Source organism: Agelaius tricolor, unplaced genomic scaffold, assembly GCF_023055355.1.
Source record: "Agelaius tricolor isolate 1412-34295 unplaced genomic scaffold, bAgeTri1.0.p SCAF_49, whole genome shotgun sequence".
NCBI classification, from domain to species: domain Eukaryota; kingdom Metazoa; phylum Chordata; class Aves; order Passeriformes; family Icteridae; genus Agelaius; species Agelaius tricolor.
This window is the reverse complement of record NW_027269309.1, coordinates 21,449-47,047: the sequence shown is the minus strand read 5'-3', so window position 1 is coordinate 47,047 and position 25,599 is coordinate 21,449. Positions and strand designations below refer to the sequence as shown.

The following is a 25,599-nucleotide window of genomic DNA, read 5'->3' as shown; positions in this document are numbered from 1 at the left end:
GCCTCCCCTTTTGTGGGCACAGGAGAAGCAGCTCCCCATGCCCAGCTTTTGGCCTGGAGCTGCTTTGAACAGCAAGCTCCAGAGCTGGATCAGTCATTCTGGGTGTGCCAGGAATCAGTCTGGCAGTCAGTGGCCTCTGGCTGGAGCCAGGCAGACAGACAAGGCTCTTTACCCAAGCAGGCCTGCACTGACAGGGATAGAGACCCACCTCTTCATGGGAAACATCACTTGAATAATTCAGGGACACTGGAGTGGACTGAAGGTCAATGTCTCTGCCTGCCTGGATACAAATCTTTCCCTTCAGGGAGCCCAAGTGTTGCTTCAGAACCCCTTTGGCAAGTTCACTCTTGTTCAGTGCAGCACTCAGTACTTGATTGTTGTCCCTCAATTTCTTCAAAGCAGCAGCCTCATGCTCCAAATCTTCTTGCAACTCTTCCCTCTCCACTTGTAATTCTTGATTATTTCCCTTATGATTGCTCATCTCAGGTGCATGCATTTGATTCTTCTTTTCCATATATCTCATCTGCTGCTGGTACAATTCCCTTTCATGCTGCCAAAACAGGGAGAAAAAGGGCCACTCATTCCCTCTCTCACTTTGCTTTTCATACCAGATCTGGACTCCTGCTGCAGGGGCAGGCACAGGCTGCCCCTCTCTCTCAGCCTCTCAGCATGCTGCAGAGATTTGCTGGGCCCCCCTCCCCTTGATGCTGCATCTTTCCCAGCTCACTCAGCCCATCCCAGCTTCCCTTCTGCCCTTGCCTGACCTCCTGCAGCTCCACTCCAGGGCTCCTTTGGGGAGGAGCTGCCAGAACTGCAGCCAGGATTTCAAGTGCCCGCTAAGCGGGATTCAGGCAGTGCCACGAGGATGTGCTCTCCATCAGGGAGGAAGGGAAGAGCAAACAGCCGCAGCCTTTCATTCCCTGGGGCTGGGCTGAGAGCAGTGCTTTTCCACCTCTCCTGTGTAGAGTTCCCATGGCTCCATGCCCCAGAGCCCCACTGCCCTCTCTGGGAGCAGCAATGGCCAGATCAGTCTGTCATTCTCTGCTGCCACTCAGGACCAGTTCTCCCCTTGCAGGCACACGTCCTGCTGGGGATCAGACCTTGGCTTTCCTCTCCTCTCTCCCCACTGGCTGCTCTCCCATGGCCAAGGCCAAACACCTTTCTATTAACAGCAAACTTTGTGTTCTCCTCCCTCTTTCCACATCCAGATATTTAGAAAGCTGAACATGGCATTGGACACCAGGAATTCCCCAAACCATGCCATGTCAATAGGGACACTGAGGACATTGAGAACTAAAGGTTCTAGAGCACAGAAGCCCAGCAGGGAGGAAAATCAGCAGCCTCAGCATTAACTGGCTTTCCCATGACTACAACATCTTCTCCTCCTTATTCAGTAGAATGCAATTAGAAAAGTTTAACTGGGAAAAGGTGCTCTTTAGAACTATGAGCACAAGGTCCAAACATAGCTAGGAAAGGGCCCTTTGTGGCATCTGCCAATCTCACCAGCACATCCTTCCTTTCCTTCTCCAGGTCCTCTAAATTCCTTTGCAAAGAGTGACAAAGAGTCACATCATCTTCCTTCAGGGCGATGGCGTCTTGCTTCTGGGAATTTTCATGAGAGATTTTCTGGTGTTCTGCTCTCAACATTGCTGGAGGAAGGAAGGGGAAGGAGGAGGGGAAAAGAAAAGTCAAGTTAAACTGATGTGCATCCTGCAGAGACAACAGCACTGTCTTCTCTACCTGCCTGTGTTTGCCAGGCCCTAAGCCCACAAAGGCTCCAAAGCGGACAGAAATGAAGGAAACTTCCAGGCAGAGAAAAAGGCAGGAATGAAAGGGGCAAGGATAAGAGGGATAGAAAAGTGTGTTTGCTCTTGGCCTTGTGCAGAGTGAACAATCTAAGAGAGACAAAGCACAGGGGATGCCTGTGCAGCCCTGCTCCAGAGAGGCCAATAGCCTGGAGGCTCTGGCAGGGCCTGGAGTTTGGGGGGAATGGAGCTGAGGCATCCAGCTACAGCTCCTTAGCACAGACACGGAGCCTGAGAGGCACCAGCTGTGCACGGGATCAGCCCTAGCACAGCCAGAGGGCACTGCCAGCCACAGCACCTTTCTCAAGAGAAAGCTTTCACTGGCATGTGGATGGAGAAATCTCCTGCTGGCTGTTTTTCTCCTCTGCCATCTCTGGGCACTTTTCCTCTGCGAGGCATCAGTGAGATCCCCACAGGTCAGACAGCATGGGGCAGTGGATGGGAGAGGAGAAGCTGTACCTTGCTCACTTTGCTCCACCTGTTTCAGCAGCTCCTTATTGCGAGCCCTGAGATTGTCTCTCTGAGCCTGTCTCTTCCTCAGCTCCAGCTCCATGGCCTTACACTCTGTGGCCATGTCCACTGAGATTTCCTCAGAGCTCTGGAGCCTCACAAGCAGCTCAGACTCCTCAGTTTCCAATTGCTTCTGTCGAGTTTCCAAGAAAGCTGCCTTCTCCTTCACTGCCTCCAGCAGGGCCCAGGCCTGGAAGATGGATGCACAGAGCCTCAGGGACAGGGCTGCTCCTGAGGCTGCACAGCGGGCCACAGGGAGAGCAACGAAGGAGAAATGACTTCAAGCCAAACGCAGAAGGCACAGAAGCAAGGATGCCAATGGAGACAGATGGAGAGAAAACAGGGAAAGGGAGGCAATGGGCATCCTTGGGCTGCAGCTCGGAACAGCGGCTGAACTGGCTGTGCTGGAAGTGCCCTGCCCAGCCTGCCACAGCCACCTCTGTGTCCCCACATTGCTCAGTGCCGGGCACAGGCACCAACTCTGTCTGGGACAACACTGCCAACAGAGGGACAGAGAAGCTCCAGAGGAGTCTGCTGCTGCTTCTCCTCCCACATTTCCTGCTGGGACCCAGGAGAGGATGGGGGAAAACTTCTGCAGCAGAGACCAGATCCAGGCTCAGCCTCAGGGTGCAGCAGCAGCCCCGGGCAAAACACGGCAACTGTGGATGCTGCTGGCAGGGGAAAGAGGCTGGGGCCTGCAAGGCAAAGGTGCTGTTGTGTGTCCCTGGAGAAGAGGATGCCACTGCACAGCTTACCTGTGTGTTGAGCCCCAGCAGTTCTCTTCTATGCTCAGAATAGAGCTGCTCTGTCTCCTGAAGAGCAGATTGACACTGAGACACCTGATTTTGCAGTGCCAAGTTCTGCTCTTCCAGTGTCCTGAGGCACACATTCTTTTCTTCAAGAGACAGAATCAGCCTAGAAGGAAAGCAAGCAACACATTACTAAATGATATCACCTTTTATCAACTCTTAGGACTCACACCACCTCAGGGGGAAACTGCTCTGCCTGATGAGGTTTCTCTCAACAATATGGCTGTTTAGACTTGACTGTTCCCCCTGCAGTCCCTGACCAGCATGTGCCTACTCTGCTTTTGTCCCAGAATGAACAGCGAGTTCCTGCCTGCATGCCATACGTTCTTTCTGAGATGGGAATGTGAATACAAACCTAACAAAGTCTTGCAATGCAGACATTAGGGGAGAGGAACAATTTTCTTCTGACTAACCAGGCTCCAAAGCAGGGAGGCTTGGTCAGCATGGAAGAGACATTTCCTTCCCCCATCTTACACATCCAGGTAGCAGGAGCAGCACCCTAGAGCCAGGGAATCTCTGGCAAGTTCCCGAAGATTTACCAGCACCCATCCTACTTTCAGCTGGAGAAACAAAGGCCAAAAGGGCAACTGAGGCTTGGAGCACAAACTGATGGAAGATGCAGAAGGCTCCAGGCAAGCAGGAGTGCCCTGCCTTTGCTTTGTCTTCTTCTTGGAGGAAGAATCCTGTGGCACTGAAGCCTGGCAGGACTTGATTGGCTGCAGGAGCCCCCCATAGCTTGGTCCTGTTCCTTGCATTCTTTGCACAGTCAGAAATGCCTGTGACTGTGCAGGGTGGCAGGGACCCTGCTTGACCCCCTGCAGGCAGCGGGGGACATTGGATGAGGAACCATGCAACAGAGACATTCTTGTTTCTGGGCTGCCTCCAAGGCCAAGCTGGCCTAGAGCAGCACTCAGGGCCTTAAGATGGTTCTGCCCAGAAAAAGCATCAGATGCCAGGCTGATCCAGACCCCAAAGGCTTCAAGTTACAGGATCCAAGGTAGAGCTGATGGATGTATGCAGCTCCTTACAGTGCACCTCGGGCAGTGTCAACACACCCACCTAACCACACAATAACCCCTAGAGGGAAAGGGCTTCCCCAGAAGACTTTGTCTTCAGAAAAACTCTATCTGAAGGCTTGAAAGAAAAGAAAATGAAACTCAGCATTCAGATAATGAGACGTGTCTGCACGGGGAGTGCAGAACCTGCCATGTAGGAAATGCTGCCAGAGTCCCTGGCAGGTGCAAAGATGGCAAAGAGGGAATCCATTCAGCACAATGCAGAGTCCCACAGGCTTTCATTTACCTGGCCTTTTCCTTCTCTAGAGCATTGACAGAAGCCTGCAATTCTGAATTTTGCTGTGCCACTTCTTCCCATTGAATCCATTCCCTCTCCAAGTACTCCAGATGCACTTGCAGCTCCTTGTTCTGATGTTGTGCCTCCTCCAGCATCTTCTGGATCTTCTCAAGCTCCAACAGCTTCTGCCTGGACTCTTCCTGTGTCTCCCTCACATCTTGCTGGGCTCTCTGTGCAGTCCTTTCCTGGCACTCTTGGGAGGCTGCCAGCTGAGATGTCAACTCTGCCACCTCCAGTCAAACAGAACAAAGCAGTCAGAGGCTACAGCCACAGCTTCTCACACTCAGCCACAGCACAGGCTGTGAGCAAAGGTAAAGGACAACTTTCCACTCCTCCCTGTCCTGAGAGCACCAGATTCACAAAGGACATGGACAACTTGTTTCACTCTCTAAGTGGCCCACCCGCAAGGGCACCTGAGAAAGCACCTGCCAAAGCAAGGCTAGCAAGAAGAGGCCAGCAGGAATCCATGCTGCTGCTTGCTGGCCAGCAGCACAGAGGACTAGCCCAGCTGTCCAGAGCAGCAGCTGACATTCAGCAGAGCACTGAGTGTCCTTCAGAGCAGCTGCCATGGAGCCCCCAGAGCACGAGACAGCCCCAGGGCTCACCCCAGCAGCTGCTGCTCTGCCATGGAAAAGCAAGAAGGCCACAGACCCCTTGCTGCATGACTGCAGTGCCACTGCTCTTTCACTCACCTGCTTTTCTAGAGCCTCCCTCTGCTCAAGGAGGAGATTCCTTTCCTCTTTGAGGCCTTGTAGCTCTTCCTCGTGCCTCCTCTGCGCTGCCTGGCCTTCTCTGCGAGCTCCCTGCAGCTCCCCTTGCAGCTCTGCCTCCACACGCTTCCAGGTCATCTCCAGCTGAGCCATCTGCTGGTGAGCAGCAAACAGCCTGGATTGCAGGCTCTCCTTTGCTGACCTACAAGTTGCAAAGATGGACAGACGTGAGTTGCTTGCTCCAGACACCCACAGCCGGTTATTCCAGGACGACGTGGCTCAAGATCCCCACGCCTGAGGATGGAAAATGGGTCAGCTGGAAACTCGTCCAGAGAAGGCACATCTGGGCCATTTCCAGAGCAGAGCAGGGCTTCTGAGGGACTGCCCAGGCCTTCCTTATGGCCTGCCATAGCACAGGCAGCCCAGCCCAACTTGGCCTCAACAGCCAAACCTTCACTTGCTGCTCCTGACCTATGACTCTGGGTAGCTGTGCCCAAACAGGCTGGAGCAACAAGCAAAAGCCCAGTCCCTGCTCACAGCCCTTCTCTCATCAGCACTTCCAAGCTGCTCTGCAGGGGGACAGAACAGACTCTTGTCCTGGCTGACTCCTGACTTTTTAATGCTCTTGATAATGGACAGAAAGGTACATCATCTTCCAGACACCCGGGATTTAACGAGGCTTCAGAACTACTTTGCAGATACAGTAAAATCTCATGGTCGTGGCAGCACCTGTGAAAAATCAGATCACCCTTTTGTCTGAACAACAACTACCTCGATGCAGAGACTGCAGTCTCAACTCTTGCAAGGTCCAGGAGTAGACTTGCTGCCTTTATTTGAGTGTTGCTGAACAAGCAGGCAGTAGCCCAAGGGACTTGTCCTTCTTTACACAGTGAGAGGGACCATGCAAAGGCACCTTGGCAGGTTTGGCAGCTGGGTGCCCACCAACAATCAGCAAGAATGCCCAGAGGCTGTTGAGAATTCCAGAGAGCTTTCCCTGCTGCTCTCTAACCAGCTCTACATCCTGTCCCACACTTCTCAAGAGTGTGCTTGGAAGCAGAAATGCCTCAAGATGGTCAGCAGGAGCCTCTGGCTTCACCCTGAATGGCAGCATGCTACTCCCAACGTGCCAAGGTAAGAGCCTGGAATGCTGAAGATGAGGCTTCCTGGTCTGAAGATCAGGATCATGTCAAGCGACTCAGAAAGGAACGAGGGATGTTCAATGCCCAGAACGAGGAACCAAACCCAAGAGAAACTTGAGGTTTCACTCAGCATCTGCATGGTTCAACTACTCCTCAGTTCAGGGCTGGCTGGATTGCTTTTGACATCCCACAGGAGTGTGCTCGGTGGCACAAACAGGAGCCCAAGGCTGACGAGAGCTTTGCTGGCTTTCGGTGCAAGAAAAACAACCTTCACATTGTGGCATTTATATTTTTTCGTTGAGACGCTTCCACATATTGTGTCCACGGAATGTAAAACCATCTGAAAAGTTTCAACTCCCGGCCTTTACCTGGTCTCCTCCAGCTGCCTGGCAAGGTCTTGTCGGAGCCACTCGGTGGCTGCCAGTCGGCCCTCAAGGTCAGCCTTCTGGGCCAGCAGCTCCTCCTCTCGCCACGCCTGGGCCACTTCATGTCCTTGGTCAGAGGATTCCTGGCTCAGCAGCTCCAGAGACCAGCTCGATGACTCTTCTTCCTCGGAAACCTGCAAGTGGGACAAGGTACAGCTGGAGCCCTTCCTCGGGAGCCCTGTGCAGAGCCAGCCAGTGCCACCTCTCAGGCAGCCAGAGGACAAGGAGCACCTGTGCCCTGGCCTCAAAGTTTCACAGCATCTGCCCCATGCAGCTCTGATAGCCTGGCCTGCCAAAAGCTTCTGGCACTGTTCCCTTGGAAGTGCTGTGGCAGGCCCTGCTGCCTTGCCCGGGCCCAGACAGCTCCTTCCCAACAAACATCCCTACTGCAAACTCTGTGTTGCCACCCAAAACCACTGCATCTTCCATAACTGCCAATATAATTGACTCTAAGCACCAGCTGTGCTGAACATTTTCAGCCATTAGTCCAAAACTCAACTGGCATTAGTCCATCACTCTGCTCACCGGCTCCATTCCTTCCCACACCCAATCCAAACCCCCATGTGTTGCCTCCCCTTTTGTGGGCACAGGAGAAGCAGCTCCCCATGCCCAGCTTTTGGCCTGGAGCTGCTTTGAACAGCAAGCTCCAGAGCTGGATCAGTCATTCTGGGTGTGCCAGGAATCAGTCTGGCAGTCAGTGGCCTCTGGCTGGAGCCAGGCAGACAGACAAGGCTCTTTACCCAAGCAGGCCTGCACTGACAGGGATAGAGACCCACCTCTTCATGGGAAACATCACTTGAATAATTCAGGGACACTGGAGTGGACTGAAGGTCAATGTCTCTGCCTGCCTGGATACAAATCTTTCCCTTCAGGGAGCCCAAGTGTTGCTTCAGAGCCCCTCTGGCAAGTTCACTCTTGTTCAGTGCAGCACTCAGTACTTGAGTCTTGTCCCTCGATTTCTTCAAAGCAGCAGCCCCATGCTCCAAATCTTCTTGCAACTCTTCCCTCTCCACTTGTAATTCTTGATTATTTCCCTTATGATTGCTCATCTCAGGTGCATGCATTTGATTCTTCTTTTCCAGATATCTCATCTGCTGCTGGTACAATTCCCTTTCATGCTGCCAAAACAGGGAGAAAAAGGATCACTCATTCCCTCTCTTGCTTTGCTTTTCATACCAGATCTGGACTCCTGCTGCAGGGGCAGGCACAGACTGCCCCTCTCTCTCAGCCTCTCAGCATGCTGCAGAGCTTTGCTGGGCCCCCCTCCCCTTGATGCTGCATCTTTCCCAGCTCACTCAGCCCATCCCAGCTTCCCTTCTGCCCTTGCCTGACCTCCTGCAGCTCCACTCCAGGGCTCCTTTGGGGAGGAGCTGCCAGAACTGCAGCCAGGATTTCAAGTGCCCGCTAAGCGGGATTCAGGCAGTGCCACGAGGATGTGCTCTCCATCAGGGAGGAAGGGAAGAGCAAACAGCCGCAGCCTTTCATTCCCTGGGGCTGGGCTGAGAGCAGTGCTTTTCCACCTCTCCTGTGTAGAGTTCCCATGGCTCCATGCCCCAGAGCCCCACTGCCCTCTCTGGGAGCAGCAATGGCCAGATCAGTCTGTCATTCTCTGCTGCCACTCAGGACCAGTTCTCCCCTTGCAGGCACACGTCCTGCTGGGGATCAGACCTTGGCTTTCCTCTCCTCTCTCCCCACTGGCTGCTCTCCCATGGCCAAGGCCAAACACCTTTCTATTAACAGCAAACTTTGTGTTCTCCTCCCTCTTTCCACATCCAGATATTTAGAAAGCTGAACATGGCATTGGACACCAGGAATTCCCCAAACCATGCCATGTCAATAGGGACACTGAGGACATTGAGAACTAAAGGTTCTAGAGCACAGAAGCCCAGCAGGGAGGAAAATCAGCAGCCTCAGCATTAACTGGCTTTCCCATGACTACAACATCTTCTCCTCCTTATTCAGTAGAATGCAATTAGAAAAGTTTAACTGGGAAAAGGTGCTCTTTAGAACTATGAGCACAAGGTCCAAACATAGCTAGGAAAGGGCCCTTTGTGGCATCTGCCAATCTCACCAGCACATCCTTCCTTTCCTTCTCCAGGTCCTCTAAATTCCTTTGCAAAGAGTGACAAAGAGTCACATCATCTTCCTTCAGGGCGATGGCGTCTTGCTTCTGGGAATTTTCATGAGAGATTTTCTGGTGTTCTGCTCTCAACATTGCTGGAGGAAGGAAGGGGAAGGAGGAGGGGAAAAGAAAAGTCAAGTTAAACTGATGTGCATCCTGCAGAGACAACAGCACTGTCTTCTCTACCTGCCTGTGTTTGCCAGGCCCTAAGCCCACAAAGGCTCCAAAGCGGACAGAAATGAAGGAAACTTCCAGGCAGAGAAAAAGGCAGGAATGAAAGGGGCAAGGATAAGAGGGATAGAAAAGTGTGTTTGCTCTTGGCCTTGTGCAGAGTGAGCAATCTAAGAGAGACAAAGCACAGGGGATGCCTGTGCAGCCCTGCTCCAGAGAGGCCAATAGCCTGGAGGCTCTGGCAGGGCCTGGAGTTTGGGGGGAATGGAGCTGAGGCATCCAGCTACAGCTCCTTAGCACAGACACGGAGCCTGAGAGGCACCAGCTGTGCACGGGATCAGCCCTAGCACAGCCAGAGGGCACTGCCAGCCACAGCACCTTTCTCAAGAGAAAGCTTTCACTGGCATGTGGATGGAGAAATCTCCTGCTGGCTGTTTTTCTCCTCTGCCATCTCTGGGCACTTTTCCTCTGCGAGGCATCAGTGAGATCCCCACAGGTCAGACAGCATGGGGCAGTGGATGGGAGAGGAGAAGCTGTACCTTGCTCACTTTGCTCCAGCTGTTTCAGCAGCTCCTTATTGCGAGCCCTGAGATTGTCTCTCTGAGCCTGTCTCTTCCTCAGCTCCAGCTCCATGGCCTTACACTGTGTGGCAATGTCCACTGAGATTTCCTCAGAGCTCTGGAGCCTCACAAGCAGCTCAGACTCCTCAGTTTCCAATTGCTTCTGTCGAGTTTCCAAGAAAGCTGCCTTCTCCTTCACTGCCTCCAGCAGGGCCCAGGCCTGGAAGATGGATGCACAGAGCCTCAGGGACAGGGCTGCTCCTGAGGCTGCACAGCGGGCCACAGGGAGAGCAACGAAGGAGAAATGACTTCAAGCCAAACGCAGAAGGCACAGAAGCAAGGATGCCAATGGAGACAGATGGAGAGAAAACAGGGAAAGGGAGGCAATGGGCATCCTTGGGCTGCAGCTCGGAACAGCGGCTGAACTGGCTGTGCTGGAAGTGCCCTGCCCAGCCTGCCACAGCCACCTCTGTGTCCCCACATTGCTCAGTGCCGGGCACAGGCACCAACTCTGTCTGGGACAACACTGCCAACAGAGGGACAGAGAAGCTCCAGAGGAGTCTGCTGCTGCTTCTCCTCCCACATTTCCTGCTGGGACCCAGGAGAGGATGGGGGAAAACTTCTGCAGCAGAGACCAGATCCAGGCTCAGCCTCAGGGTGCAGCAGCAGCCCCGGGCAAAACACGGCAACTGTGGATGCTGCTGGCAGGGGAAAGAGGCTGGGGCCTGCAAGGCAAAGGTGCTGTTGTGTGTCCCTGGAGAAGAGGATGCCACTGCACAGCTTACCTGTGTGTTGAGCCCCAGCAGTTCTCTTCTATGCTCAGAATAGAGCTGCTCTGTCTCCTGAAGAGCAGATTGACACTGAGACACCTGATTTTGCAGTGCCAAGTTCTGCTCTTCCAGTGTCCTGAGGCACACATTCTTTTCTTCAAGAGACAGAATCAGCCTAGAAGGAAAGCAAGCAACACATTACTAAATGATATCACCTTTTATCAACTCTTAGGACTCACACCACCTCAGGGGGAAACTGCTCTGCCTGATGAGGTTTCTCTCAACAATATGGCTGTTTAGACTTGACTGTTCCCCCTGCAGTCCCTGACCAGCATGTGCCTACTCTGCTTTTGTCCCAGAATGAACAGCGAGTTCCTGCCTGCATGCCATACGTTCTTTCTGAGATGGGAATGTGAATACAAACCTAACAAAGTCTTGCAATGCAGACATTAGGGGAGAGGAACAATTTTCTTCTGACTAACCAGGCTCCAAAGCAGGGAGGCTTGGTCAGCATGGAAGAGACATTTCCTTCCCCCATCTTACACATCCAGGTAGCAGGAGCAGCACCCTAGAGCCAGGGAATCTCTGGCAAGTTCCCGAAGATTTACCAGCACCCATCCTACTTTCAGCTGGAGAAACAAAGGCCAAAAGGGCAACTGAGGCTTGGAGCACAAACTGATGGAAGATGCAGAAGGCTCCAGGCAAGCAGGAGTGCCCTGCCTTTGCTTTGTCTTCTTCTTGGAGGAAGAATCCTGTGGCACTGAAGCCTGGCAGGATTTGATCAGCTACATGAGCCCCCCATAGCTTGGTCCTGTTCCTTGCATTCTTTGCACAGTCAGAAATGCCTGTGACTGTGCAGGGTGGCAGGGACCCTGCTTGACCCCCTGCAGGCAGCGGGGGACATTGGATGAGGAACCATGCAACAGAGACATTCTTGTTTCTGGGCTGCCTCCAAGGCCAAGCTGGCCTAGAGCAGCACTCAGGGCCTTAAGATGGTTCTGCCCAGAAAAAGCATCAGATGCCAGGCTGATCCAGACCCCAAAGGCTTCAAGTTACAGGATCCAAGGTAGAGCTGATGGATGTATGCAGCTCCTTACAGTGCACCTCGGGCAGTGTCAACACACCCACCTAACCACACAATAACCCCTAGAGGGAAAGGGCTTCCCCAGAAGACTTTGTCTTCAGAAAAACTCTATCTGAAGGCTTGAAAGAAAAGAAAATGAAACTCAGCATTCAGATAATGAGACGTGTCTGCACGGGGAGTGCAGAACCTGCCATGTAGGAAATGCTGCCAGAGTCCCTGGCAGGTGCAAAGATGGCAAAGAGGGAATCCATTCAGCACAATGCAGAGTCCCACAGGCTTTCATTTACCTGGCCTTTTCCTTCTCTAGAGCATTGACAGAAGCCTGCAATTCTGAATTTTGCTGTGCCACTTCTTCCCATTGAATCCATTCCCTCTCCAAGTACTCCAGATGCACTTGCAGCTCCTTGTTCTGATGTTGTGCCTCCTCCAGCATCTTCTGGATCTTCTCAAGCTCCAACAGCTTCTGCCTGGACTCTTCCTGTGTCTCCCTCACATCTTGCTGGGCTCTCTGTGCAGTCCTTTCCTGGCACTCTTGGGAGGCTGCCAGCTGAGATGTCAACTCTGCCACCTCCAGTCAAACAGAACAAAGCAGTCAGAGGCTACAGCCACAGCTTCTCACACTCAGCCACAGCACAGGCTGTGAGCAAAGGTAAAGGACAACTTTCCACTCCTCCCTGTCCTGAGAGCACCAGATTCACAAAGGACATGGACAACTTGTTTCACTCTCTAAGTGGCCCACCCGCAAGGGCACCTGAGAAAGCACCTGCCAAAGCAAGGCTAGCAAGAAGAGGCCAGCAGGAATCCATGCTGCTGCTTGCTGGCCAGCAGCACAGAGGACTAGCCCAGCTGTCCAGAGCAGCAGCTGACATTCAGCAGAGCACTGAGTGTCCTTCAGAGCAGCTGCCATGGAGCCCCCAGAGCACGAGACAGCCCCAGGGCTCACCCCAGCAGCTGCTGCTCTGCCATGGAAAAGCAAGAAGGCCACAGACCCCTTGCTGCATGACTGCAGTGCCACTGCTCTTTCACTCACCTGCTTTTCTAGAGCCTCCCTCTGCTCAAGGAGGAGATTCCTTTCCTCTTTGAGGCCTTGTAGCTCTTCCTCGTGCCTCCTCTGCGCTGCCTGGCCTTCTCTGCGAGCTCCCTGCAGCTCCCCTTGCAGCTCTGCCTCCACACGCTTCCAGGTCATCTCCAGCTGAGCCATCTGCTGGTGAGCAGCAAACAGCCTGGATTGCAGGCTCTCCTTTGCTGACCTACAAGTTGCAAAGATGGACAGACGTGAGTTGCTTGCTCCAGACACCCACAGCCGGTTATTCCAGGACGACGTGGCTCAAGATCCCCACGCCTGAGGATGGAAAATGGGTCAGCTGGAAACTCGTCCAGAGAAGGCACATCTGGGCCATTTCCAGAGCAGAGCAGGGCTTCTGAGGGACTGCCCAGGCCTTCCTTATGGCCTGCCATAGCACAGGCAGCCCAGCCCAACTTGGCCTCAACAGCCAAACCTTCACTTGCTGCTCCTGACCTATGACTCTGGGTAGCTGTGCCCAAACAGGCTGGAGCAACAAGCAAAAGCCCAGTCCCTGCTCACAGCCCTTCTCTCATCAGCACTTCCAAGCTGCTCTGCAGGGGGACAGAACAGACTCTTGTCCTGGCTGACTCCTGACTTTTTAATGCTCTTGATAATGGACAGAAAGGTACATCATCTTCCAGACACCCGGGATTTAACGAGGCTTCAGAACTACTTTGCAGATACAGTAAAATCTCATGGTCGTGGCAGCACCTGTGAAAAATCAGATCACCCTTTTGTCTGAACAACAACTACCTCGATGCAGAGACTGCAGTCTCAACTCTTGCAAGGTCCAGGAGTAGACTTGCTGCCTTTATTTGAGTGTTGCTGAACAAGCAGGCAGTAGCCCAAGGGACTTGTCCTTCTTTACACAGTGAGAGGGACCATGCAAAGGCACCTTGGCAGGTTTGGCAGCTGGGTGCCCACCAACAATCAGCAAGAATGCCCAGAGGCTGTTGAGAATTCCAGAGAGCTTTCCCTGCTGCTCTCTAACCAGCTCTACATCCTGTCCCACACTTCTCAAGAGTGTGCTTGGAAGCAGAAATGCCTCAAGATGGTCAGCAGGAGCCTCTGGCTTCACCCTGAATGGCAGCATGCTACTCCCAACGTGCCAAGGTAAGAGCCTGGAATGCTGAAGATGAGGCTTCCTGGTCTGAAGATCAGGATCATGTCAAGCGACTCAGAAAGGAACGAGGGATGTTCAATGCCCAGAACGAGGAACCAAACCCAAGAGAAACTTGAGGTTTCACTCAGCATCTGCATGGTTCAACTACTCCTCAGTTCAGGGCTGGCTGGATTGCTTTTGACATCCCACAGGAGTGTGCTCGGTGGCACAAACAGGAGCCCAAGGCTGACGAGAGCTTTGCTGGCTTTCGGTGCAAGAAAAACAACCTTCACATTGTGGCATTTATATTTTTTCCTTGAGACGCTTCCACATATTGTGTCCACGGAATGTAAAACCATCTGAAAAGTTTCAACTCCCTGCCTTTACCTGGTCTCCTCCAGCTGCCTGGCAAGGTCTTGTCGGAGCCACTCGGTGGCTGCCAGTCGGCCCTCAAGGTCAGCCTTCTGGGCCAGCAGCTCCTCCTCTCGCCACGCCTGGGCCACTTCATGTCCTTGGTCAGAGGATTCCTGGCTCAGCAGCTCCAGAGACCAGCTCGATGACTCTTCTTCCTCGGAAACCTGCAAGTGGGACAAGGTACAGCTGGAGCCCTTCCTCGGGAGCCCTGTGCAGAGCCAGCCAGTGCCACCTCACAGGCAGCCAGAGGACAAGGAGCACCTGTGCCCTGGCCTCAAAGTTTCACAGCATCTGCCCCATGCAGCTCTGATAGCCTGGCCTGCCAAAAGCTTCTGGCACTGTTCCCTTGGAAGTGCTGTGGCAGGCCCTGCTGCCTTGCCCGGGCCCAGACAGCTCCTTCCCAACAAACATCCCTACTGCAAACTCTGTGTTGCCACCCAAAACCACTGCATCTTCCATAACTGCCAATATAATTGACTCTAAGCACCAGCTGTGCTGAACATTTTCAGCCATTAGTCCAAAACTCAACTGGCATTAGTCCATCACTCTGCTCACCGGCTCCATTCCTTCCCACACCCAATCCAAACCCCCATGTGTTGCCTCCCCTTTTGTGGGCACAGGAGAAGCAGCTCCCCATGCCCAGCTTTTGGCCTGGAGCTGCTTTGAACAGCAAGCTCCAGAGCTGGATCAGTCATTCTGGGTGTGCCAGGAATCAGTCTGGCAGTCAGTGGCCTCTGGCTGGAGCCAGGCAGACAGACAAGGCTCTTTACCCAAGCAGGCCTGCACTGACAGGGATAGAGACCCACCTCTTCATGGGAAACATCACTTGAATAATTCAGGGACACTGGAGTGGACTGAAGGTCAATGTCTCTGCCTGCCTGGATACAAATCTTTCCCTTCAGGGAGCCCAAGTGTTGCTTCAGAGCCCCTCTGGCAAGTTCACTCTTGTTCAGTGCAGCACTCAGTACTTGAGTCTTGTCCCTCGATTTCTTCAAAGCAGCAGCCCCATGCTCCAAATCTTCTTGCAACTCTTCCCTCTCCACTTGTAATTCTTGATTATTTCCCTTATGATTGCTCATCTCAGGTGCATGCATTTGATTCTTCTTTTCCAGATATCTCATCTGCTGCTGGTACAATTCCCTTTCATGCTGCCAAAACAGGGAGAAAAAGGATCACTCATTCCCTCTCTTGCTTTGCTTTTCATACCAGATCTGGACTCCTGCTGCAGGGGCAGGCACAGACTGCCCCTCTCTCTCAGCCTCTCAGCATGCTGCAGAGCTTTGCTGGGCCCCCCTCCCCTTGATGCTGCATCTTTCCCAGCTCACTCAGCCCATCCCAGCTTCCCTTCTGCCCTTGCCTGACCTCCTGCAGCTCCACTCCAGGGCTCCTTTGGGGAGGAGCTGCCAGAACTGCAGCCAGGATTTCAAGTGCCCGCTAAGCGGGATTCAGGCAGTGCCACGAGGATGTGCTCTCCATCAGGGAGGAAGGGAAGAGCAAACAGCCGCAGCCTTTCATTCCCTGGGGCTGGGCTGAGAGCAGTGCTTTTCCACCTCTCCTGTGTAGAGTTCCCATGGCTCCATGCCCCAGAGCCCCACTGCCCTCTCTGGGAGCAGCAATGGCCAGATCAGTCTGTCATTCTCTGCTGCCACTCAGGACCAGTTCTCCCCTTGCAGGCACACGTCCTGCTGGGGATCAGACCTTGGCTTTCCTCTCCTCTCTCCCCACTGGCTGCTCTCCCATGGCCAAGGCCAAACACCTTTCTATTAACAGCAAACTTTGTGTTCTCCTCCCTCTTTCCACATCCAGATATTTAGAAAGCTGAACATGGCATTGGACACCAGGAATTCCCCAAACCATGCCATGTCAATAGGGACACTGAGGACATTGAGAACTAAAGGTTCTAGAGCACAGAAGCCCAGCAGGGAGGAAAATCAGCAGCCTCAGCATTAACTGGCTTTCCCATGACTACAACATCTTCTCCTCCTTATTCAGTAGAATGCAATTAGAAAAGTTTAACTGGGAAAAGGTGCTCTTTAGAACTATGAGCACAAGGTCCAAACATAGCTAGGAAAGGGCCCTTTGTGGCATCTGCCAATCTCACCAGCACATCCTTCCTTTCCTTCTCCAGGTCCTCTAAATTCCTTTGCAAAGAGTGACAAAGAGTCACATCATCTTCCTTCAGGGCGATGGCGTCTTGCTTCTGGGAATTTTCATGAGAGATTTTCTGGTGTTCTGCTCTCAACATTGCTGGAGGAAGGAAGGGGAAGGAGGAGGGGAAAAGAAAAGTCAAGTTAAACTGATGTGCATCCTGCAGAGACAACAGCACTGTCTTCTCTACCTGCCTGTGTTTGCCAGGCCCTAAGCCCACAAAGGCTCCAAAGCGGACAGAAATGAAGGAAACTTCCGGGCAGAGAAAAAGGCAGGCATGAAAGGGGCAAGGATAAGAGGGATAGAAAAGTGTGTTTGCTCTTGGCCTTGTGCAGAGTGAACAATCTAAGAGAGACAAAGCACAGGGGATGCCTGTGCAGCCCTGCTCCAGAGAGGCCAATAGCCTGGAGGCTCTGGCAGGGCCTGGAGTTTGGGGGGAATGGAGCTGAGGCATCCAGCTACAGCTCCTTAGCACAGACACGGAGCCTGAGAGGCACCAGCTGTGCACGGGATCAGCCCTAGCACAGCCAGAGGGCACTGCCAGCCACAGCACCTTTCTCAAGAGAAAGCTTTCACTGGCATGTGGATGGAGAAATCTCCTGCTGGCTGTTTTTCTCCTCTGCCATCTCTGGGCACTTTTCCTCTGCGAGGCATCAGTGAGATCCCCACAGGTCAGACAGCATGGGGCAGTGGATGGGAGAGGAGAAGCTGTACCTTGCTCACTTTGCTCCAGCTGTTTCAGCAGCTCCTTATTGCGAGCCCTGAGATTGTCTCTCTGAGCCTGTCTCTTCCTCAGCTCCAGCTCCATGGCCTTACACTGTGTGGCAATGTCCACTGAGATTTCCTCAGAGCTCTGGAGCCTCACAAGCAGCTCAGACTCCTCAGTTTCCAATTGCTTCTGTCGAGTTTCCAAGAAAGCTGCCTTCTCCTTCACTGCCTCCAGCAGGGCCCAGGCCTGGAAGATGGATGCACAGAGCCTCAGGGACAGGGCTGCTCCTGAGGCTGCACAGCGGGCCACAGGGAGAGCCACAAAGGAGAAATGACTTCAAGCCAAACGCAGAAGGCACAGAAGCAAGGATGCCAATGGAGACAGATGGAGAGAAAACAGGGAAAGGGAGGCAATGGGCATCCTTGGGCTGCAGCTCGGAACAGCGGCTGAACTGGCTGTGCTGGAAGTGCCCTGCCCAGCCTGCCACAGCCACCTCTGTGTCCCCACATTGCTCAGTGCCGGGCACAGGCACCAACTCTGTCTGGGACAACACTGCCAACAGAGGGACAGAGAAGCTCCAGAGGAGTCTGCTGCTGCTTCTCCTCCCACATTTCCTGCTGGGACCCAGGAGAGGATGGGGGAAAACTTCTGCAGCAGAGACCAGATCCAGGCTCAGCCTCAGGGTGCAGCAGCAGCCCCGGGCAAAACACGGCAACTGTGGATGCTGCTGGCAGGGGAAAGAGGCTGGGGCCTGCAAGGCAAAGGTGCTGTTGTGTGTCCCTGGAGAAGAGGATGCCACTGCACAGCTTACCTGTGTGTTGAGCCCCAGCAGTTCTCTTCTATGCTCAGAATAGAGCTGCTCTGTCTCCTGAAGAGCAGATTGACACTGAGACACCTGATTTTGCAGTGCCAAGTTCTGCTCTTCCAGTGTCCTGAGGCACACATTCTTTTCTTCAAGAGACAGAATCAGCCTAGAAGGAAAGCAAGCAACACATTACTAAATGATATCACCTTTTATCAACTCTTAGGACTCACACCACCTCAGGGGGAAACTGCTCTGCCTGATGAGGTTTCTCTCAACAATATGGCTGTTTAGACTTGACTGTTCCCCCTGCAGTCCCTGACCAGCATGTGCCTACTCTGCTTTTGTCCCAGAATGAACAGCGAGTTCCTGCCTGCATGCCATACGTTCTTTCTGAGATGGGAATGTGAATACAAACCTAACAAAGTCTTGCAATGCAGACATTAGGGGAGAGGAACAATTTTCTTCTGACTAACCAGGCTCCAAAGCAGGGAGGCTTGGTCAGCATGGAAGAGACATTTCCTTCCCCCATCTTACACATCCAGGTAGCAGGAGCAGCACCCTAGAGCCAGGGAATCTCTGGCAAGTTCCCGAAGATTTACCAGCACCCATCCTACTTTCAGCTGGAGAAACAAAGGCCAAAAGGGCAACTGAGGCTTGGAGCACAAACTGATGGAAGATGCAGAAGGCTCCAGGCAAGCAGGAGTGCCCTGCCTTTGCTTTGTCTTCTTCTTGGAGGAAGAATCCTGTGGCACTGAAGCCTGGCAGGATTTGATCAGCTACATGAGCCCCCCATAGCTTGGTCCTGTTCCTTGCATTCTTTGCACAGTCAGAAATGCCTGTGACTGTGCAGGGTGGCAGGGACCCTGCTTGACCCCCTGCAGGCAGCGGGGGACATTGGATGAGGAACCATGCAACAGAGACATTCTTGTTTCTGGGCTGCCTCCAAGGCCAAGCTGGCCTAGAGCAGCACTCAGGGCCTTAAGATGGTTCTGCCCAGAAAAAGCATCAGATGCCAGGCTGATCCAGACCCCAAAGGCTTCAAGTTACAGGATCCAAGGTAGAGCTGATGGATGTATGCAGCTCCTTACAGTGCACCTCGGGCAGTGTCAACACACCCACCTAACCACACAATAACCCCTAGAGGGAAAGGGCTTCCCCAGAAGACTTTGTCTTCAGAAAAACTCTATCTGAAGGCTTGAAAGAAAAGAAAATGAAACTCAGCATTCAGATAATGAGACGTGTCTGCACGGGGAGTGCAGAACCTGCCATGTAGGAAATGCTGCCAGAGTCCCTGGCAGGTGCAAAGATGGCAAAGAGGGAATCCATTCAGCACAATGCAGAGTCCCACAGGCTTTCATTTACCTGGCCTTTTCCTTCTCTAGAGCATTGACAGAAGCCTGCAATTCTGAATTTTGCTGTGCCACTTCTTCCCATTGAATCCATTCCCTCTCCAAGTACTCCAGATGCACTTGCAGCTCCTTGTTCTGATGTTGTGCCTCCTCCAGCATCTTCTGGATCTTCTCAAGCTCCAACAGCTTCTGCCTGGACTCTTCCTGTGTCTCCCTCACATCTTGCTGGGCTCTCTGTGCAGTCCTTTCCTGGCACTCTTGGGAGGCTGCCAGCTGAGATGTCAACTCTGCCACCTCCAGTCAAACAGAACAAAGCAGTCAGAGGCTACAGCCACAGCTTCTCACACTCAGCCACAGCACAGGCTGTGAGCAAAGGTAAAGGACAACTTTCCACTCCTCCCTGTCCTGAGAGCACCAGATTCACAAAGGACATGGACAACTTGTTTCACTCTCTAAGTGGCCCACCCGCAAGGGCACCTGAGAAAGCACCTGCCAAAGCAAGGCTAGCAAGAAGAGGCCAGCAGGAATCCATGCTGCTGCTTGCTGGCCAGCAGCACAGAGGACTAGCCCAGCTGTCCAGAGCAGCAGCTGACATTCAGCAGAGCACTGAGTGTCCTTCAGAGCAGCTGCCATGGAGCCCCCAGAGCACGAGACAGCCCCAGGGCTCACCCCAGCAGCTGCTGCTCTGCCATGGAAAAGCAAGAAGGCCACAGACCCCTTGCTGCATGACTGCAGTGCCACTGCTCTTTCACTCACCTGCTTTTCTAGAGCCTCCCTCTGCTCAAGGAGGAGATTCCTTTCCTCTTTGAGGCCTTGTAGCTCTTCCTCGTGCCTCCTCTGCGCTGCCTGGCCTTCTCTGCGAGCTCCCTGCAGCTCCCCTTGCAGCTCTGCCTCCACACGCTTCCAGGTCATCTCCAGCTGAGCCATCTGCTGCTGAGCAGCAAACAGCCTGGATTGCAGGCTCTCCTTTGCTGACCTACAAGTTGCAAAGATGGACAGCCGTGAGTTGCTTGCTCCAGACACCCACAGCCGGTTATTCCAGGACGACGTGGCTCAAGATCCCCACGCCTGAGGATGGAAAATGGCTCAGCTGGAAACTCGTCCAGAGAAGGCACATCTGGGCCATTTCCAGAGCAGAGCAGGGCCTCTGAGGGACTGCCCAGGCCTTCCTTATGGCCTGCCATAGCACAGGCAGCCCAGCCCAACTTGGCCTCAACAGCCAAACCTTCACTTGCTGCTCCTGACCTATGACTCTGGGTAGCTGTGCCTAAACAGGCTGGAGCAACAAGCAAAAGCCCAGTCCCTGCTCACAGCCCTTCTCTCATCAGCACTTCCAAGCTGCTCTGCAGGGGGACAGAACAGACTCTTGTCCTGGCTGACTCCTGACTTTTTAATGCTCTTGATAATGGACAGAAAGGTACATCATCTTCCAGACACCCGGGATTTAACGAGGCTTCAGAACTACTTGGCAGATACAGTAAAATCTCATGGTCGTGGCAGCACCTGTGAAAAATCAGATCACCCTTTTGTCTGAACAACAACTACCTCGATGCAGAGACTGCAGTCTCAACTCTTGCAAGGTCCAGGAGTAGACTTGCTGCCTTTATTTGAGTGTTGCTGAACAAGCAGGCAGTAGCCCAAGGGACTTGTCCTTCTTTACACAGTGAGAGGGACCATGCAAAGGCACCTTGGCAGGTTTGGCAGCTGGGTGCCCACCAACAATCAGCAAGAATGCCCAGAGGCTGTTGAGAATTCCAGAGAGCTTTCCCTGCTGCTCTCTAACCAGCTCTACATCCTGTCCCACACTTCTCAAGAGTGTGCTTGGAAGCAGAAATGCCTCAAGATGGTCAGCAGGAGCCTCTGGCTTCACCCTGAATGGCAGCGTGCTACTCCCAACGTGCCAAGGTAAGAGCCTGGAATGCTGAAGATGAGGCTTCCTGGTCTGAAGGTCAGGATCATGTCAAGCGACTCAGAAAGGAACGAGGGATGTTCAATGCCCAGAACGAGGAACCAAACCCAAGAGAAACTTGAGGTTTCACTCAGCATCTGCATGGTTCAACTACTCCTCAGTTCAGGGCTGGCTGGATTGCTTTTGACATCCCACAGGAGCGTGCTCGGCGGCACAAACAGGAGCCCAAGGCTGACGGGAGCTTTGCTGGCTTCACATGACAGGAAAACAATCTTCACATTGTGGCATTTATACTTTTTCCTTGAGACGCTTCCACATATTGTGTCCACGGAATGTAAAACCATCTGAAAAGTTTCAACTCCCTGCCTTTACCTGGTCTCCTCCAGCTGCCTGGCAAGGTCTTGTCGGAGCCACTCGGTGGCTGCCAGTCGGCCCTCAAGGTCAGCCTTCTGGGCCAGCAGCTCCTCCTCTCGCCACGCCTGGGCCACTTCATGCCCTTGGCCAGAGGATTCCTGGCTCAGCAGCTCCAGAGACCAGCTCGATGACTCTTCTTCCTCGGAAACCTGCAAGTGGGACAAGGTACAGCTGGAGCCCTTCCTCGGGAGCCCTGTGCAGAGCCAGCCAGTGCCACCTCACAGGCAGCCAGAGGACAAGGAGCCCCTGTGCCCTGGCCTCAAAGTTTCACAGCATCTGCCCCATGCAGCTCTGATAGCCTGGCCTGCCAAAAGCTTCTGGCAGTGTTCCCTTGGAAGTGCTGTGGCAGGCCCTGCTGCCTTGCCCGGGCCCAGACAGCTCCTTCCCAACAAACATCCCTACTGCAAACTCTGTGTTGCCACATAAAACCACTGCACCTTCCACAACTGCCACTGGGCTAACAAAATTTCTCTCTGGATCTATTTCAGTGAATCAAGGGAAATTCAGCTGAATCAAGGGAAAATATACAGGACTTCTCCCTAATAGAAGAAAACCCGCATCACAGTGTCACCTCTTCACATACTCCAAGCAATTCTCTGCAAGGAGAGGATGCTTTACTGGGAAACGGCTCTTGTGACGAGCAGATATTTAGTGACTGATGGATGTCTGGCTGATGTGGCCAAAGCAAAACCTCTGCTGTGCATTTGCCAAACCTACCACATTGTCCAGACCTGAGAGTGTCTGACAGAGACCCTCTGAAACATAGCCTTCTCTTGCAGCTATCCTGTAACATCCAATCCAAACCTCCCCTGCCACAGCTTGGGACTGTTTCCTCTTCTCCTGTCCCTTGTTCCCTGGAAGCAGAGCCTGACCCTCACCTGGCTGCAGCTTCCTGTCACAGGGACTTGGAGAGAGCAAGAAGGTGCGCCCTGAGCCTTCTTTTCTCCAGGCTGAGCCCCCCCAGCTCCCTCAGCTGCTCCTGGTCACACCTGTGCTCCAGACCCTTCCCCAGCTCCCTTCCCTCTTTTAGAGGCTCTGTGGCTGCCCCAAGCAACACATTTTGCAGAAGCATGCAACACTTTGCTGATGAACATGCATATCCCTGGCTAAGAAATGCGTGTGCCCTCTTGAGCCAGGTGTGCACAGCAGTGTGCCTGTCTTCTAGTGCCTGAAAGAGCATCAGGCTGATCTGGCTGCCACAACTCCCACTGCCACAGGTGCTGCCTAGCAATAAGGTGTTCAGAGCCCTGCTACCATCATCCCTCCCTTGCTCCAGCACATCCCTCTGAAGCTGCAATTCCTCCAAAGTCTGCCTCTTGACTTCCAGCTCCCTCTGCAAGGATGGCCCTTCTCCCTCGAGTGCAGCCAAGTCCTCCACTGTACAAGAAGGGGCAAGATGAGTTTTCAAGGGAAAACCATCTCATTTCCAAAACCAACCTCCATCCAGTCCTGCTGTTCTGCCTCTTCTGCCTGGACTGACGCTTCCTTCTGCTGCTTGGTGTTCTGCTGCTGCAGACAAAAGGCTGCTGTCTCCGGGATTCCAGTGCATTGCCGCAGCATTTCCTTGGACTTCTCAATTTTTGCACAGTCACTGCAGAGACAAGGCCCAGTCAGAAGAAGCAAGAGGCCTGAAGAGTCAGCAATGCCATTTTCAGCACACCAGGATGGAGCTGGGGGCAGTGGGCTAAGGAAGACCTTGCTCTTTCCCTCCCAAGGAAATCCTCCAGAGGCAAAGGGAAAGGAAGGCAGGATTTTGCCTTCCTTCAGTGACAAGCAGTGGCTGGGCAGGGGCATGCAAGGAACAGAATTCAGGAAGCAGCACGGCAAGAAGAAGGAGTCTTCTATTCCAATATGGCTCTGCATCTCCCAGACAGCCTTGGGAGTCACAGTAGAGCATCCAAAACCCAGACAGGACATTGCTCGAGATCCACACTGAGGCCTACACATGGTAGGCAGGTGATTTCTTCATCCAGGACACCTCTGACCTCCCAGACCTGGAAGCAGATTGCCTCTGGAATGCAGGAGGAGGAGGAGGAGGAGGAAATGCTCACCTACAGATTTCTTCTAGCAGAGAGTCTATGATCTGGTATTGGCTTCTGATCCTCTGGGTTCTCTCCTCTACTTGATCAAACTGTTGCCACATGCGCTCACAATTCTCTGTAGCTTCCCGAGCCAGTTCAAAGGGATGCTGTTCATCAGTGGATGTCAGAGTTGAGAGGATGTTCCCAGGATTGTCGGTGCAGATGATGGAATTGGCCATGCTGTCACCGCCGTCTACCAGCACCTGAAAGGCCACATCCAGCTGTTAGTCAGGTATTCTGTTCCTGTTCCAAAGTAGCACTGAGATGCCTCTTCTGATCCCACAAGAACCAGTGTCCATTCATGGAGAACCAGTTTCAAAAGACCAGCCAGCTCAGCACAGTTTACTCACCTGAGGGGCTCTGGAGGAACGTCCCTGGTGAGAAAGCCCTCGAGCTCCCTGCAAGTGCACAGGCAAGAGCACACTCAGACTGCATGGCTGCCCCTCAGGCAGTTGCCTCTAAGTGCTTCCCAGCCTGTCCCAGAGCACAGCACTTCCAGCTGAGCTCCTCCTCCCTTCCTTGGCAATATTTTCAGCCCAGGAGTTTGACAGCAGTGCAAACAAACATGCTGCAAGGTGTCTGATCACTTCTAAGAACACCAGAAGGGGAGCTGCCCAGAGCCCAATCCAACCTGGCCATGAACACTCCCAGGGATCCAGGGGCAGCCACAGCTTCTCTGGGCAACCTGTGCCAGGGCCTCAGCACCCTCAGAGGGCAGAATCCCCTCCCAATATCCCATCCATCCTTGCCATGTCTCACTGGGAAGCCTTGTCCTGTCCCTGCAGGCCCCTGGCTTAAGTCCCTCTCCAGCTCTCTTGCAGCCCTTTCATGCATTGGAAGGGACTCTAAGGTCACCCTGGAACCTTCTCTAGTCAGGAAAACCCCAACTCTTGCATCCTTTTCCCTTGGCACAGGTGCTCCAGCCCTTGCAGCATCTTCCTATCATCCTTGTGACCTCCTCTGGGCCACTGGGGATCATTTTGGAGATGTCTGGGAGCAACTCATTCTTGACTCTGGGAAGCGCTGAGGCTGCGCTGTAATTTGGGTGAGGGGAAGGCAATGAAAAGCTGCTCCCTTGTTTGTGCCCACGGCCTCCAGTGGGACAAAGAGAGTGGAGGAGATGTGGCTGTGCTCTGGGATAGCCAGGAGCCCCCCATTCCCTCCCAGGCCTGTCCCCAGGGCAAGCACCACAGCTGCTGCCAGCTCTGGAACAGCCAACTGTTAATCCCTTGCAGATCCCAAAGGGAACTGTTCCCTAAGGCACAGCCCAGGCCCACCCAGGTCCCTGCTGGGCTTGGCACAAGGAGAGCAGCGGCTTTGTCACTCACCCTCCGGGTCTCCATCCGCCCCTCGCACGAAGAGACAGATAATATCAGAGACAGATAATATCAGTGACCAAAGGCCCTTGGTCTTTGCAGGGTCGAAACCCCAGTGACCAAAGGCCCTTGGCCTTTGCAGGCTCTAAACCCCAAATATCCAAAGGCCCTTGGCAATTGCAGGGTCTAAACCCTGATATCCAAATGCCCTTGGCCTTTGCAGGGTCTAAAGCCCAGTGCCCAAAGGCCCTTGACCTTTGCAGGGTCTAAACCCTGATATCCAAAGGCCCTTGGCCTTTGCAGGGTCTAAACCCCAAAAACCCAAAGGCCCTTGGCCTTTGCAGGGTGTAAACACCAATATCCAAAGGCCCTTGGCCTTTGCAGGGTGTAAACACCAATATCCAAAGGCCCTTGGCCTTTGCAGGGTGTAAACACCAATATTCAAAGGTTCTTGGCCTTTGCAGGGTCAATAGCACACAATCTAAGTGCCGTTGGCCTTTGCAAGGTCCAAGCCCCAAAGTTCACGAGCTGTTGACAGCTCCAGGGTCCAAACCCCAATAGCCAGGAGCTGTTGATTGTTGCCAGGATCCAACCCCCAGCATTCCATGGCCTTTGTGACACTTGCCAGGGTCATACCCCCAATGTTCCATGGCCTTTGTGATGGCTGCCAGGGCCCAAAGCCCAGCATTCCAGGGGCTGTTGGGAGGCCCTCCCTGGCTCTTCCCCCATCCCTGCTCCCTGCTGGTCCTGGCACTGGCCCTGCCTCCCCCATGTCCCCAGAGCCCTCCTGGGCAGCTGGGCAGGGACCTGGCTCAGAAGTCAGTTTTA

General features: G+C 53.4%; 1 protein-coding gene across 1 annotated transcript in view; it reads right to left on the bottom strand.

The window, feature by feature from the left end:
• LOC139604299 (trichohyalin-like) overlaps positions 1–24,798 on the bottom strand; it is a 35,593-nt gene extending 10,795 nt beyond the window's left edge. The window contains exons 1-22 of the mRNA XM_071455422.1: positions 24,784–24,798; positions 23,806–23,853; positions 23,426–23,658; positions 22,812–22,965; positions 21,333–21,523; positions 19,808–20,027; positions 19,065–19,345; positions 17,709–17,868; positions 16,903–17,143; positions 16,142–16,287; positions 14,014–14,204; positions 12,489–12,708; positions 11,746–12,026; positions 10,390–10,549; positions 9,584–9,824; positions 8,823–8,968; positions 6,695–6,885; positions 5,170–5,389; positions 4,427–4,707; positions 3,071–3,230; positions 2,265–2,505; positions 1,504–1,649 (exon numbers count right to left, since the gene is read on the bottom strand). Of these exons, the coding sequence (XP_071311523.1) occupies positions 1,504–1,649; positions 2,265–2,505; positions 3,071–3,230; positions 4,427–4,707; positions 5,170–5,389; positions 6,695–6,885; positions 8,823–8,968; positions 9,584–9,824; positions 10,390–10,549; positions 11,746–12,026; positions 12,489–12,708; positions 14,014–14,204; positions 16,142–16,287; positions 16,903–17,143; positions 17,709–17,868; positions 19,065–19,345; positions 19,808–20,027; positions 21,333–21,523; positions 22,812–22,965; positions 23,426–23,658; positions 23,806–23,853; positions 24,784–24,798 (4,167 nt within the window). The remainder of the gene's footprint in view (positions 1–1,503; positions 1,650–2,264; positions 2,506–3,070; positions 3,231–4,426; positions 4,708–5,169; positions 5,390–6,694; positions 6,886–8,822; positions 8,969–9,583; positions 9,825–10,389; positions 10,550–11,745; positions 12,027–12,488; positions 12,709–14,013; positions 14,205–16,141; positions 16,288–16,902; positions 17,144–17,708; positions 17,869–19,064; positions 19,346–19,807; positions 20,028–21,332; positions 21,524–22,811; positions 22,966–23,425; positions 23,659–23,805; positions 23,854–24,783) is intronic.
• Positions 24,799–25,599: the final 801 nt, after the last annotated feature.